The following is a 14,791-nucleotide window of genomic DNA, read 5'->3' on the forward strand; positions in this document are numbered from 1 at the left end:
TCCCTCCCTCCTCCTCGGCTCCTCCCCCTCCTCCTGGCTGCAAAGCAAGCAAAGCTAGAGCCGTGCAAAGCCCTGCAAGCGGCTCCCGCTTTGCTTGGCTGACGGCAGCCACGGCTCCGATCCAGTGCATTCGCTCCTTAACACGCACAGGCATTTTCCCTTACTTTCTAGGAGCAAAAAAGTGCGTGTTATGGAGCGAAAATTACGGTAATATTGTATACAAATGTTGTTAATGTTATTATTCAGGTAATTTTTTCCTGAATTTTGAAAGAGAAAAATATTCTGTATGTGTGTATGCACATAAGCTTGATTGCAGATATTCGGGGGGGGGGGGGAAGTACTTAGTGCAATTTGCATTGTATCATACAAAGCCTTCCCAAAACTGCTCAAATCTGCTTCAGAGGTGTAGCTGTTTTTACTTACCTGGCTTCTACTCCAGGCCTTGTTGGTGGTCTTCCTGGTGGTGGACGAGGAAAAAACTGAGCTGAATTTGAACTGCTAACGTGATCTGTGGGAGTCCAAGATACGGGTCTTGGGATTTTGCTCTTTCTGGACTGAGGGTTGCTTGGTGACAAAAAACTCTCCTCTACTTGGCTGTGCAAATGGGTGTCCAGTGTCAGTTTTGAAAAGGAGGACAACACATCTTCAGGAAGTGGTAATGGACCAGCAACTACTTTTTCTTTCAGGGACTTGTCAGAGGCACTTGAGAGGTCACCAAGGAAAGATTTGAGCTGTCTCTTTTCTACAAGTAATCTAACCAAGTCTGTCTGATGAGCCTTTTTTAGAAGCAGCTTCTCCTTTGCTGAAACAGGAGACGATTCTGATGAGGAGTCTACCTCTTGTGCTAAAACTGGAATGCGACTCTGTCTAGCCACGAATGCAGATCTAACTAACTCCTTCTTGGATGGATTAGAACTCTCATTCTCTGAACTGGAGTGCAACAATTCTCCATTTCTCTGGACATTTTGCTCTTCTTTCCCCTCTTGGTGCAAAAAGGTGGCAAGGTTCACCTGTTGGCATTGCAATTCTTCAGCATGATCAATATCCCCATCATCATGGAAACCATTTTCTTGCGCTGGTACTACTTGGTTTTCCTGTTTTTGAGCAAATGGGTCAGTACTTCTTGATAAAGAAACATCTGATGTTTCGGCTGCTGACTGCTTCTGTAACTCCTGTTTTGCATCCTGATTTGGCAAGGAGGAGGAAGGAATTGGCCTCAGTTCTTCAGGTTCTGAAACAGCCAGAGGACCATCCAATACAGATTCAGTGTTTCCTTGAGCAGTTGAACATGGTCCTTCAATCTGTATTTCAATATCATTTTCATAAGCCACAGGAAGCTGATTTTCTTCCACTTTTTCGAAGAGATTTTCTCCTTGTCTCTTCATGTATTGTTCAAGTAGGTCTGTTTGGCTATGATCTTGGATTCCAACACATTCTTCAATACACTCATCCTTTCCAATTGCCTCTAGGTTGTGGTCTAACTTGTGTACTACATCTGTTCTACTGCCACTAAGAGTCAGTGCATCGTTTGCCGCTGCCAAGCCAACCAAGTTCTCCTTAGGAGAGGAAAGTTCAACAGTATGTTCCAAAAGCCGAGGATCTCGGTCCTTCTTCTCTAGTTGCTGGCCAAAATGAAAACTCTCAGAAGCAGACTGTGTGGATGCCATTGATGGTCTGGGTATTGTTACCTATACAGAAAACAGGAAGAAAGAAATGATATTACAGAAAATATTTTTATTGGCTTTGAAATTACATATTGCCATATCATATTTTCAGGTTCAAAAAGACAAGTAATAGATAACTTCCTCTTGCACAACTACACAGCCCTATATTTTTGTATCTCTGTGTTGGGCCGACTGGTGCAATCTCTACTGGAAAAAACTGGAAGACAACAGGAAAACTTTAGGCTAGGTTGTAAATTAGGGTTAACATGGCAATTCAATGTATGTTTGTGTGTGGTAACATTAACAGTCCTCATCAAAATCACTAATCTCCTCACTGCCAGCTCTACAGGTCTCTGCTCTGTCCTTATCCAACTCAATCTTTATGTGGTGTTTGTTACGGCTGACCCCCTATGACTCTGTTCATAGATGGTTGTCCTTATCCTGGCTGGATCACTCTTTCCATATTTCCACAGAAATATGGTCCTCTTCCGCCTTCCCACTGTTTTGTGGAGTTCTTCACGGTTCCATTCTTGGTTCCTTGCTATTCTCTCTCTGCACATTTTTTTCCTGAATAACTTCATCAAAATCTGTATCTCTCATTACCATGTAGAGAACGATGGCACTCAATGATACCTTTCTACTCCAGAACGTTTGCCTCGGCTAATCCTGCATTTCCACTTGCCTCTCCAATATTTACCTAGAGGTCTCAATATCATCTCAATTTCAGTATCTCAATGACTGACCTATTCATCATTAAAGGTAAAGGTAAAGGTACCCCTGCCCATACGGGCCAGTCTTGCCAGACTCTAGGGTTGTGCGCTCATCTCACTCTATAGGCCGGGAGCCAGCGCTGTCCGCAGACACTTCTGGGTCACGTGGCCAGCGTGACAAGCTGCATCTGGCGAGCCAGCGCAGCACACGGAACGCCGTTTACCTTCCCGCTGGTAAGCGGTCCCTATTTATCTACTTGCACCCGGGGGTGCTTTCAAACTGCTAGGTTGGCAGGCGCTGGGACCAAACGACGGGAGCACACCCCGCTGCGGGGATTTGAACTGCCGACCATGAGATCGGCAAGTCCTAGGCACTGAGGTTTTACCCACAGCGCCACCCGCGTCCCTTATTCATCATTACTCTATAGTAATTAACATTATCATCCACATTGTTGACCGGGGTGGGTGGGGAGGATTAGAATGATATTCAGCTAAGTTTTATTCAGAGTAGACCCACTGAAATTAATAAACCTAACTTAAGACATGTTCATTAATTTCACTGGGTATACTCTGAATAAGTGTTATTTGAATAGTACTCATGGTTTTTAATTCTTTCCTTGCTAGCACGTAGGTTCTTAATCGGAAAATCATGCTATTTCCTAAACTACACAGCAAAAATAAATATTTACATTTGTAACTGCTGAAGGTGACTAAGGTTGCATGCTTATGAGTTAGGAAATGAAGCTAAACAAAATGTAGCTACACTTCTCACATGGTAGGGCTTGGGGTTAGGTAGAAATAGTAAGTCTTCTGTCTTTTAGAATGACAAGGCATTCAGGAAAATAAATCAGCAACACAGAGATATAGGACCAAACAGAAAGAGGTGATAGAGAACAGATTTGGAAGCCATCATCATATGGGTATTAGCTGACACTATGAAAATGATAACAATCAAAAATTTAATTTCTGGCCTTTTACCATCTCCCATTTAAGTTATAGGCTTGTTATGAAAATAGATTTTTTAGAAATTGACATTTCTATTTTTAATCATGCAGGGGCTCACATGACTGAAGAAACGCTCATTGAAAAAATAGCTCACTGTCTCCCTCTGGTGGGCAAAGACTAAGTGATATTATTTGAAGTAGGAAAGATAGCAATGATTTGAAACAATGTTTTTTTTCATAAGAATAAAAATTTAGTCAAAACTATGACACCTAGTCAATACTTAAAAGAGGCCTTCTCATTATCGTTAGAGATTCTTTTTAAAGGGCATTATGGTAATAAAACAGCTTAGAGCAGCCAGAACTGCTGGCTAGCCTTGCTATAGTATAAGAAATCGGTGGGCCTTCCTCCCTACTCCAGCAACTGGAAAACTTTGCACTAAGCAACCAATTTCAAGGACCCATTTGTTCATGCTCAGGTTAAGCAAGGTAACAGAACAAAGGTCCTTCTTGCTGTAACAGAGAGACAAAAGCTTTTCTTTTCCATCCCCCTAATTCCATTATCACCTACTGAAGGGTTCTGGGGTTTTGAGGCTGAACAAATCAAATTCAAAAGTAGTTTGAAGGGCAGCATATGCGCTGCCCCCCCCCCCTGCAATAATGAAATGCCTTTGAAGTTAATGCCCAATATTGTATTACTGAACTTATTTATTTCATAAAATTTATACCCTGCTTGATTGTAAAAAGCCTCAAAAAGGCTTACAAAAAGATAAAAAAATAAAATCAAGGGGGAAAAATACAACCCTACTTTAAAACATACAAAAGTTAAAAGACTAAAACAGATTAAACTTTGGGATTTAATCAAATATGAAAGTTGTAGAGTTAAATGTATTCTTACAGTACAATCGTTTTCAAGGTTATGGAAGTCACACCTCCACAGCTAAAGTCTTTTATATTTAATTTATATTTTGTCTTCTTCCATGGTGCTTTCTTTCCCTAATTCCTTCCATTTTTCCACATGTCTGTTTATATTGTAAGCCTGCAGGTGGAGTTTACTCATGTCAGTTTTGTTTTATGCTGTATATTATTATTATTATTATTATTATTATTATTATTATTTTAAAAACACACAATAGTGAAAACAGTTGAAAATAATTTACAACCTCTGAAATAAGGTGGGTCCTTAAAATATACACCCCAGATATCAAAAGCTAGGTAGAGAGGTGTGTCTTCAGCATTCGCCAAAAGCTGTGTAATGAAGATGCCAGATGCATATCTATGAGGAGCTAGTCAGTAATCTGGTTACCCTATTTTGAACTAATTGAAGTACCCAAGTCATCGTTAAGGTCAGCCCAACATAGTGCGCATTGCAATAATCTAATCTGCAAGATACCACAACATGACCAAGTCATTTATGTCCAAAATGGGCTGTAGCTTGTGAACCAACCAGTCTAACACTTCAACTGCCTCTCCTGATTCAGATGGTACAGAAAGACAGAGCTGGGTGTCAATTGCATATTGATAACACTTCACTCCGAATCCCCTGGTGACAGCTCCCAGCGGCTTCATATATATGTTTAATACCAAGGGGGACAAGATGGAACCATGTGAGAACAACTCCCATGGTGCTGAAGAGTAGCCTCTCATAGCTACATTTGGGAAACAACCCTAGGAGTATGAGCAAAACCTCTGAAACAGAGTGCCCCCCCCCACTTCCCTGAGACATTCCAGAATACCACAGTCAACAGTACTGAAAGCCCCTGAGAGATCAAAGACAACGAACAGGGTCACACTCCCCCCCCCATCTCTCTCCCGCGACATGTCATCCACCAGGGCTACCAAAGGCAGCTTCAGTACCATGACCAGGCCTGAAGCCAGCCAGGAATGCATCCAAGCAACCAGTTTTCTCCAAACTTGTCTGATGCAGGACCACCACCACCTTTTTGAGCACCTTGCCCAAAAGGGAATATTCATCACTGGTAGTATACAGTGCCTTGGCCTTTTGGAAACTGTAATCTATTGCCTCTACATAAACAGAAGGACTGCTGTTCATGGAGGAAAGTGGAAACCAATGGAGGCTCCCCAATGAAGTTTGAGGGCAATAAGGCGGCATTATTCATCCCCCCTTGAGAACAACTGGTCTAGTCTATTCCTTAGCTTTTCATTTAGTGAAAAACTAAATGTTCTTTCCTATTTTTATATTGCCAGAAATTTATCTGATACAATGTTTGCCATTTGTTAGACATATACTGTATTAGAAAAGTAAAACTGCATTCTAGCCTCAGGACACAAAATATGATACACAGTACTATTCTAGTTGAGCTTCTAAGATACATTATCTTTCTAAAAGCAGATCATATATATCCATGCTTTCTTCCATTAAGTTCAAGGCTATCTCTTATACAGGAATTAACCAGACTAAGACTTGCTCAGCTTTAGAAAGACTGCAGCAACATATGTATTAGGACAATGATGGGATCATGATTTTGATTATAGTCTTCCCAGTAGCAATAATATTAAACCCTACTGAAGTTTCAGCATTAAAAAAATTCAGAAACCAAGTAACAAACTAAAAGTATCCAAGTTCAATATATGCAAGTAAATCTACATGCTCCAGCACAGAATGCAGTGATGATTTAATCCAGTGACAGAATATGACAATTGAAACCAATGTTATTTTGTATATAAAGCAAAATGAAGAGCTCTGCTGGAATGTCCTATATGCACGACAGTATTTTGGTGGGATGGATTAAAATGAGAGGTTAAAACCACACTGTTTAATAGTCATTTCATGTATAAGTTCCTCAGCTGCTATTAACAATTCTAAGTGCTATTATTATTTTGAACACTAGTATTTTTGCCTGTAAAGAAAAATAGCTTGGATATTAGGTTCTCAGCATTTTCTATATTACTTTCCCCTATGCTACATACTCCAACCATTCATTTTAGTGCCCTGGGCAATACGCTTTAGCTTCCTATTTGCTGTGGAAATACCTAACAATTTTGGGAAATAAAGACTCAAACACAAGAGTCAATATTTTTTTCCATCCGGTAGGCTAGATCCTGACCTCCCACACATCCCACGATGCACTTTGACAGCAAGTCCTGCATTGTCTGTTTGCACACATGGTTTGGATTCGAACCATGCCTGCAAATGGTCAGTTTTCCTCTGCAGACTAGCAAAGCTCTATGCAAAGCTGGTCTACAGAGGAAAATAATTTGTTTGCAGACACAAGCAGAACCCAAACCACAGTGACATATGGGAAACTTCAAAAGAGCTCGCTGTCAGTAGAGTTAGTGAGCCCCACTTTCCAAGGGACAATCAAGAGTGCACTTTAAGCATCCAATTATTTCTTTTTGGCCTCATCTTTACCTAATTTACCCCAATGTCATATATGTTGTCAGGGTTGGCATAGGTAGGTGTGGTTTGCAAGAAATGGCCTTGTGAACCAAATTAGGATTCTTGTTGGGCCTAATTTGACTACAGGCTACAAGTTCCCTATGCCTTCTCTCTCTCTCTCTCTCTCTCTCTCTCTCTCACACACACACACACACACACACACACTTACTTTAGCATAGTCATTTAAAAAAATGTTCAAGACACCTATGCTTCCTGGCTGTTATCTACTGACACTGCTTTAACCTAAGATTAAAACTACAGAGGTTCTCATTCATTGTTTCTTAAAATTAAGAAATTTCATTTTCTGCATAGTAAATCAGCTTAATGGATTTTTCCTGCTCTGGCCTCTGCATATTTAATTAGTGCTTTTGTCTGAAGTTTACATCTCTTAAGTTATTATTTTTATTTCCCAAGACCAATATTTTCAAAACATTTAGAGTACATAAGTCTACTTTTGAGCAATGCAAAGTAGCTGGGAACCCATAAAACATGGCAAATGACTGACACAGTGTAGTTGCTTAGATGAAGATGCATTCACCTGCTGAAGTTGTGCTTTTGAGATGCGAATGACAGGGGGGAACTTGTTTCCACTGGGAATGACAGGAAGTTGCCTACGGGCAGCTGACCAGGAAGAGGAAGAGTGGCTGTCTCCTGATTGACTCCTTGGAAAGCCAGCCTCTTTCACAGGGTCCGGGTGGGTGGTGAGGTGGGTTATAGGGCTCAGGGTACGGAGGATGGGACTTGAAATTCTTGGGATGGAGAAATGCAGCATGTGAAGTGAGTTGAGCTGTGAGAACAACATGGCAAGGAAAAAAGAAAATGCTTCAAATATATAAAGATCACTTTATTTCGGTCTGCTCTCTGTAGCTTTGAACTTTGTTTCCTCCAGTAGCCAATATTAGAAAGAGTAAATACTGGCAGCCACGTGATGCTGATTAGAACAGAGAGAGACAGAGTTATACTGTTGAGAAAGGTTAAGAGTTTCAAAGTAAGCAAAAGTGATGAAGAACTGAATAGACAGTGGGCTGTGAAGAACCAGAGAACTGAAAACAACAGTTTACACCTGGGTGGGTGGGTTAATTTTTTTTCAAAATACTTCAGTATCTACAATCAACAGTTACTGGCCTCTGGTAATAAAAATAGAATTCAAGAAAAGTTAAATTATGTCAGGTAATTATTCAAACTAGGTGCATGCCTCATGTTTTTTATATTTCAAAAGTGGTTTTTGGAACTGAACAAACCACTTTTTTCTGCAATAAAGGAACAACATTATTTATATTACGTCATTGCAAAACCTTAGTACAGTGGAACCTCAAGTTACAAACGTTTCAGGTTACAAACGTTTCAGGTTACAAACTCCGCTAACCAGGAAGAGTTACCTCGAGTTGAGAACTTTGCCCCAGGATGAGAATGGAAATCGTGTGCCGGCAGCACAGCAACAGCAAGAGGCCCCCATTAGCGAAAGCACGCCTCTAGTTAAGAACAGTTGCAGGTTAAAAACGGACCTCCGGAATGAATTAAGTTCGTAACTAGAGGTACCACTGTATTTTCAATAATTCTCAAACATACCATCATTCTTGTGCTTTCTTAGCATGTATCTTAATTAAATCAAAATTGAGAGTGTGGACGTTATTGAAATACATGCTAAACCCTGAAAAATTGCTTCTGCAAAGTGCAATTAACTATCATACTCTTCTTGACTGCAAGCAGGATATTATCTCTATGCAGTATTTTGATTAAGCTTCAGATCTCATGCTTTCAGTTAAAGATTTCTCACAGTGTCTGAATACAACAGAGATGAGCTACAGCTATTAACAGTTCACTTACTGGAGTAAGAGCCCCTTCTGCTTGGGCCTCCATTAGGCTTGTGGGTGTGACTGCAAGAAGATGACCAGCAGTTCCAACTGGGAGTTCTAGTTGATCTGTAAACTGTTCAGAAGCGGCTGTACCATGACACTCAATATCTAGATCCAATGCTGGTCCCATAGCTGTATTCTTGGTATGAGCTCTAAGCTTATCTTCTTGTGGGGGCTCTTCAAGGACTTGAAGCACCTCAGGCTCCTCATCAGAGGGGCTTCCAGTTGTTTTATGCCCTAAAACTCCATTAGTCCTGAAATCCTGCAGGTCTCTGTCTTTATCCACTATCACCCATTCCTTGGAGTCAACCTCCTGCTGGCAGGAACTCAAATTGACTGCCACATATCCATTGCTGACAACACCATCACCCTGTTCTGGAGAGCTGCCAGAAATGGGCTTGGAAGCTTCAGGTAGGTATTCTTCATCATAGTGCCAAACATGCTCATGACTGGAAGCAACTGGAGGCATGGGTGGTTTTTGAAAAGCTGCAACAGCAGATTCTTTGCCAGGATTCAACTCTCTTTTCTTCTTCTCCATGCTTGGGAACGTTGAGAGAAATTAAGGAAACATGATCAAGCAAATTAGGATTGTGTAAACCATGTTAAGTGAAAAATAACAGGATACTATCTAATGTAGACAAATTAGGCCATTTGTTATCAATATCATTACATTTCTATTTCTAGTAGATGTTCTGGGGTAGCTCCTGTGGCATCCTCCAGTTGTTCTTGGACTACAACTCTCATCAACACTCAGCATGTCAAATGGCCAGGAATTATGAGAGCTATAGTGCAAGAACATCTGGAGGGCACCATGTTGGCTACCCCTGTTCTAACTAATCTTTTAGAACTGGATTTCTCAAATTATATTATGAATTACTGGCTCCCCATTTCCAAAACCTGCCTTTACTTTCCCTGCATTTGTAGGGTCAATCATATGGCATGAGTAACAGTGAAATCTGTGCCAAATAACTAATCAATTAAAGATGACTCACTATAAGCAAAGCAACTGCTAAGAAAGCTTAGCAAAACAAAAGGCATTACATACCAGACTTCCAGAAATTTATCTGTATCTGGCTTGGACTCCAAGGTCAGACGTTTCTCCAGTTCAAAACTGTGAATTGATCGTAGCTTCCGCACCAGAGGAACATCCCGATCTAGCTGTGTGGTCTCTGAACGGACTCTAATTGGAGAACCAAGGCTTGGTGCATTAAGCATGCCATTAATTGGTCCATGGCTGTTTTCCTCTTCTGTAGCAGCCTGTGATTAAAAACACCATAAGAGAACTATAAAATATCAGGTAAAAGACACAAAATGTAACATTTAGTTGTTGGCATCCCGGCTTTTCATTCTGTCAAAACACTTTCAGTTCTTCTATTTGATAGGCTTGCAATGCTAAATGTAGTCAGAACTGCAGCAGAATGATCGATGCTCAACTTCATTTACTACCAGAACTAACTAATTTCCACATGAACTTTCAATTTTGCTTGTGGCTAATATGCAGTCTTCTGTAAATGTGCTTTTGAAATTGTTTGCTTGTGGACTTTAACTCCAAATCAGTATCCATATCTAAAAGCAGCCCTGGTATGCCCCACAGAGAAACTTACGGTCTTCTAATAAAAACATCTTGAAGGTCCCAGGCCACAGAGAAGTTAGGCTGGCCAACTAGAGCCAGGGCTTTTTCGGCTGTGGCTCTGATCTGGTGGAACACTCTGTCACAAGAGACCAGGGCCCTGCGGGACTTGACATCTTTCCGCAGGGCCTGCAAGACAGAGCTGTTCCACCAGGCCTTTGGCCAGGGCACAGCCTGACTCCCTCCCTCGGCAATCTTCGCGGAGCTCTGGCCCAATGGTTGCCAGTGGCTTGAATTAATTAATCTTATGATGAATGATTTTAGAGTGTTGTTTATGCTGTACTTTTGTACTGTTTTATTGTTGTTAGCCGCCCTGAGCCCGGCTTCGGCAGGGGAGGGCGGGATATAAATAAAATGTGTTGTTGTTGTTGTTGTTGTTATATACTACCTAACATCCAGGGTTTAGATACTAATGAACATAGAAAACTGCCTTATTTCAAATTAGACTAAACTCAATAGCAGCAATCTGAGGTTTCAAGCAGGAGTCTTTCCTAGCCCTATGTGGAAAGACAAGGATTGAAACAGAGGCCCCTAAGTTGCAAACAATATACTCTATCACTGATTTTCAAAAATTAAGTTTTAATGTTTTCTGATTTCACTCACACACAGCTGATCCCACTAGCAAACACAAATATCTAGAGACCTGTCACAGGGAAGATGGAGCAACCCTGTTTTCTCCTGACAGAGGAGCCATCTCCCTCGGGAGGTTGTGGACTCTCCTTCATGTGAGGTTTTTAAGCAGAGGTTGGATGGCTATCTGTCATGGATGCTCTAGCTGAGATTCATGCACTGCACGGAATTGGACAAGATGACCCTTGGGTACCTTCCAACTCTACAGTTCTGTGATTCTATAGCTGCTCTTATACAATTCATTTAGCAGAGGCCTCTGCTAACAGAATCAATGAGGTTTTTTCACTAATTCTACCTCCCGCCTGCCACCTTCCATGCTGCTCTGAAGGGTTCCCAAAACTCTTCAGAGCAGATTATTTGTGAAGCAGCTGAGGCAGGGAGATGTACCGCTCCTTCCATTAGCAGAGGTGCTCACCAAACTGAAATATCTTCCATCTGTGGAACAGAACAACTGAACTCTACCCAACATCCCTACCCCCACACAGAAGGAACTACATGTCCCATTACTGCTCTAAGAAAGGGCTGTTTTGTCTAAAATAGCAATACTTTGTGCCACCTTAGCTGTGACCAATGCAAGCATCAGGGAGACAGATTGTAATATGCTACAGAAACAAGCAGCCACAGAAGACAAAGCTGAATCTTCAGCTTATTCCTGTGATCAGTGGTCAAAAGGTGAAAACATAAAGTAATGAACAATGGGATTAAAAATAGCCTACTTCAAGTATATACTCTGATATATGTCCCAAATGCTGTGCCTGGGGCCACAGTAAAATTGCTCACTGTAATGCCAGCTAGGTGTCCTTAGCAATTTAACAAAAATTAGGAAAGAATTTATAAAGAGAATATATTTTCACAATACTACTATGTAACCTAAGGTGAAGCAATATAAAGAATACAATGCAGTTATGGCCATGCTCAAAAGTTAGCACAGAGCTGCAGTAGATATAGAAAATAACAACAAATTATCAGTAAGAAACGGTATCTTCCTCACGAATACTTGCTTAAAAATGGAGTTATGTGATGGGGGGAAAGAACTACCACAATAAGGAAGAGCAAATGTAGGTTTATAAAATTATAAACAAATAAACAATTCTCTCCAACACACTAGAACTCTTGAGTCATCAAATGGAAAGCTGTCAGTAGGTTCAGGACAAACAGAAGAAAGCATAATTAACTTATGAAAACCACTGAAACAGGATACAGAGATGTCCGCTATCTTATATAGTTCACGGTCTCGTATGGCTTTCAGGAATGAACAACTCTTTTTCAAATAGCAGAAAATAAAACATTAATGTTAAAAGAAATATATCAAACGCTGGGACAAATGACATAGTTGTCCCCAACATACCCAGCTTCTTCATTTCCCGAGACATCTGACTTGCTGATAATATAGTGATTTTATTTGATCCATTAAAGCAAATCTTAAGATATAGAACCAAAAAAGAATTGAATGTTATTGTCTGCTCAATTATAGTACTTACTTTATGGACACCTGCTTTTATCTTATTCCTGTTTGCATCCATTTCCTCCCACACATCCTTTTCCTGAAGATGATGTCCAGGAGACTCTGGTAGCTTTTCTGGAGAGATTCCCATAGGGATACCATTCTCACCATCACTGAGATGTTCATCTGGAAACACATCATCTGTATTCTCTCTCAACATATCTCCTGGTATTGGTGTAGCATTGGCAATTCTATAAAGAAGAAGAAAATTAACAAAGAAACAGTATTGCAATATGAAAGTTTGACTCAAGGATGCAGCACAGGTTACACCCTCCCTTCTTCCTCTGGATGTTGTTAAGACTATAAGACAGCAGAGCCAATGGTCAGTGATGATGAAAGCTGCAATCCAGGAACATCAGGAGGGCCACAGGTTCCCATCTACACTCTAAGAGTTTAAATCATGATCCTTAAGGTCTCAGGCCTCATCTAATAAGCTATTGTAAAACAGTGTGTGTGCCATCCTCGGAACTCTTCAGGGTTCAGGCTTTGCATCTGGCAGCAAGTAAGAAGCACCTGGATTGGTCAGACCTGGTATCACACACAGATTCTAAACAGAGCTTTACTCTCTACTGGCTGTACACTCTACCTCCTTTCAGCTCAAACCTTAGGGAATCTGAACTCAGAACATTGCCATCAATTCCGAGACTGAAGGGCAGCTCTATGCTTCTGCATCTTCCCTAATCATAGTGCAGCATGCAGGAGCGAGATTAGAATGCTGGTACAGTGGTACCTTGGTTGCCGAACTTAATCCGTTCTGGGAGTCCGTTCAACTCCAGGAACCGTTCAAAAACCAAGGTGCGGCTTTCGATTGGTTGCAAGAGCTTCCTGCACTCAATTGGAAGTCGTGGAAGCTTCCAAAGAACATTCGAAAGCTGGAACACTTACTTCCGGGTTTTTGGCATTCGGGAGCCAAAACATATGCATACCAAGGCATTCTAGAACCAAGGTATGACTGTATTGTGTATTTTGCCACAATGCTATAAGGTGGGGGGATGCCAGGAGATATGTAGATATGTAGATATGTAATCTACATTAATGGGTTTGTTATCTATAACCAACAGAATTAATACGAAGTTTTAAATTTTGTCACCTATTCAACAAAGTCCTCTAGGCTGTTCACAAAGTTATCTGGGTAGTAGTACACTCTCCAGGTACTCTCCCAAATGGAAACTGAGCAATCTGTTTTTCTTAATGCTGCAACACAATTTAGAATGAGAATCACATATAATCCCATCCTAAAACTATTCAAAACAGAAGTATGAAAGATTCTTCCAAGCAAGCTCTCCAGAGTTTGTCTGTCAACACCTGGTTATGGAAGAAGTACATCTGGTTCCCTCACCATTACAATGCTATCACATAAGGAACAGAAGTCTAGATGCCTTTAGATCAAGGTCTTAGGACAGAGAAAGAATGCCTACTATCCAGAATGTCACATGTCACTTCATTAACTGGATGACATCAAAAGGACATACCCTATGGCAGCTGGGGTCTGACGAGTGTGCAGTTGAGGAGTAGTTGAAGTGGTGGTTGTTGTTAAAGAGCCATCAGCTCCACTCTTTTCCCAGTCAAATAGGTCACTCTCAGTCACCCCAGAAGTCTTCATGCTGTTGTCAAAGACGGACATGAGAAGCTATATAAACAAAAGAGAAGAGTTGGTATGCTCCCAGGTTACATTTGGAAAACTCACGAAAGTTGTTCTTTCACGCCATTCATGAAAACTTTTTTTTAAAAAAAAATCCTATTATTTATTTATTAAATTTCTATACACTTCAGCCAAGGATCACAGGGCAGTTTACATTATAAAAACACAAAACTACACAACATAGTAACAAACAATGACACTCAACAGTTTAAAAGACCATAAATTGTTTAATTTGCCAAAGGCCTTGGAGAAGAGGAATGTTTCATATCCTATGAAAGGCAGACATTATATTGATATCTGTTAAAAAAAGGCAACACAGCATTCAAATGATGGACAGGTTTCATTAATAAGTTGAAGCCGTTATATTTACATGTCATCGCAAGACATTTTCTTACACCTGTTTTCTATTACAGGTTAAGTACAGTGTATATTGTGGCATGAGGATTAACAGGAAGTGGGCAATAAAAAGAACACTGTATGAGCAAGCACAAAGAATACAATGGGAGAAATGAGGAACTAGACGCTTTGATATATTCTATTTTAAAAACTACTTTCCAATTTCTTCTGCAAATCTTTGCAAAACTACCCAAATATGAACATTGTAGAATTCTGCCTCATCAGCTAATTTCTCTAACTGATACAGGGGTACAATTCCTGCAGAAAAATGGTTTCATATACACACTGCACAAAACATGCAGTGGCCATCTGAATTGTGTTTGGAAATCAATATATTCAATGTATTTAAATATGTCCAATGTATTGAAATATGTCTTAGACACCAGACTAAAGACACAATAAAACATGCAAAAGCAGC

At 40.5% G+C, this 14,791-nt stretch overlaps 1 protein-coding gene across 5 annotated transcripts in view; it reads right to left on the reverse strand.

Annotated features, from left to right (window-relative positions):
- Positions 1–14,791, reverse strand: part of TTBK2 (tau tubulin kinase 2) — a 48,669-nt gene that overhangs the window by 11,213 nt on the left and 22,665 nt on the right. For 4 of the 5 annotated variants that reach the window (XR_003705995.2, XM_028724189.2, XM_028724161.2 and 1 more), the window contains 6 exons: positions 13,808–13,965; positions 12,313–12,526; positions 9,617–9,828; positions 8,543–9,110; positions 7,254–7,502; positions 424–1,688 (listed from right to left, as the gene is read on the reverse strand). Coding sequence is in view for 4 of the 5 variants with exons in the window: in XM_028724189.2 (XP_028580022.2) it covers positions 424–1,688; positions 7,254–7,502; positions 8,543–9,110; positions 9,617–9,828; positions 12,313–12,526; positions 13,808–13,965 (2,666 nt within the window). In the remaining variant the exon portion in view is untranslated. The remainder of the gene's footprint in view (positions 1–423; positions 1,689–7,253; positions 7,503–8,542; positions 9,111–9,616; positions 9,829–12,312; positions 12,527–13,807; positions 13,966–14,791) is intronic. The other variant, XM_028724181.2, reaches the window with a different exon arrangement.

Source organism: Podarcis muralis, chromosome 1 (genome assembly GCF_964188315.1).
Source record: "Podarcis muralis chromosome 1, rPodMur119.hap1.1, whole genome shotgun sequence".
Lineage (NCBI taxonomy): Eukaryota > Metazoa > Chordata > Lepidosauria > Squamata > Lacertidae > Podarcis > Podarcis muralis.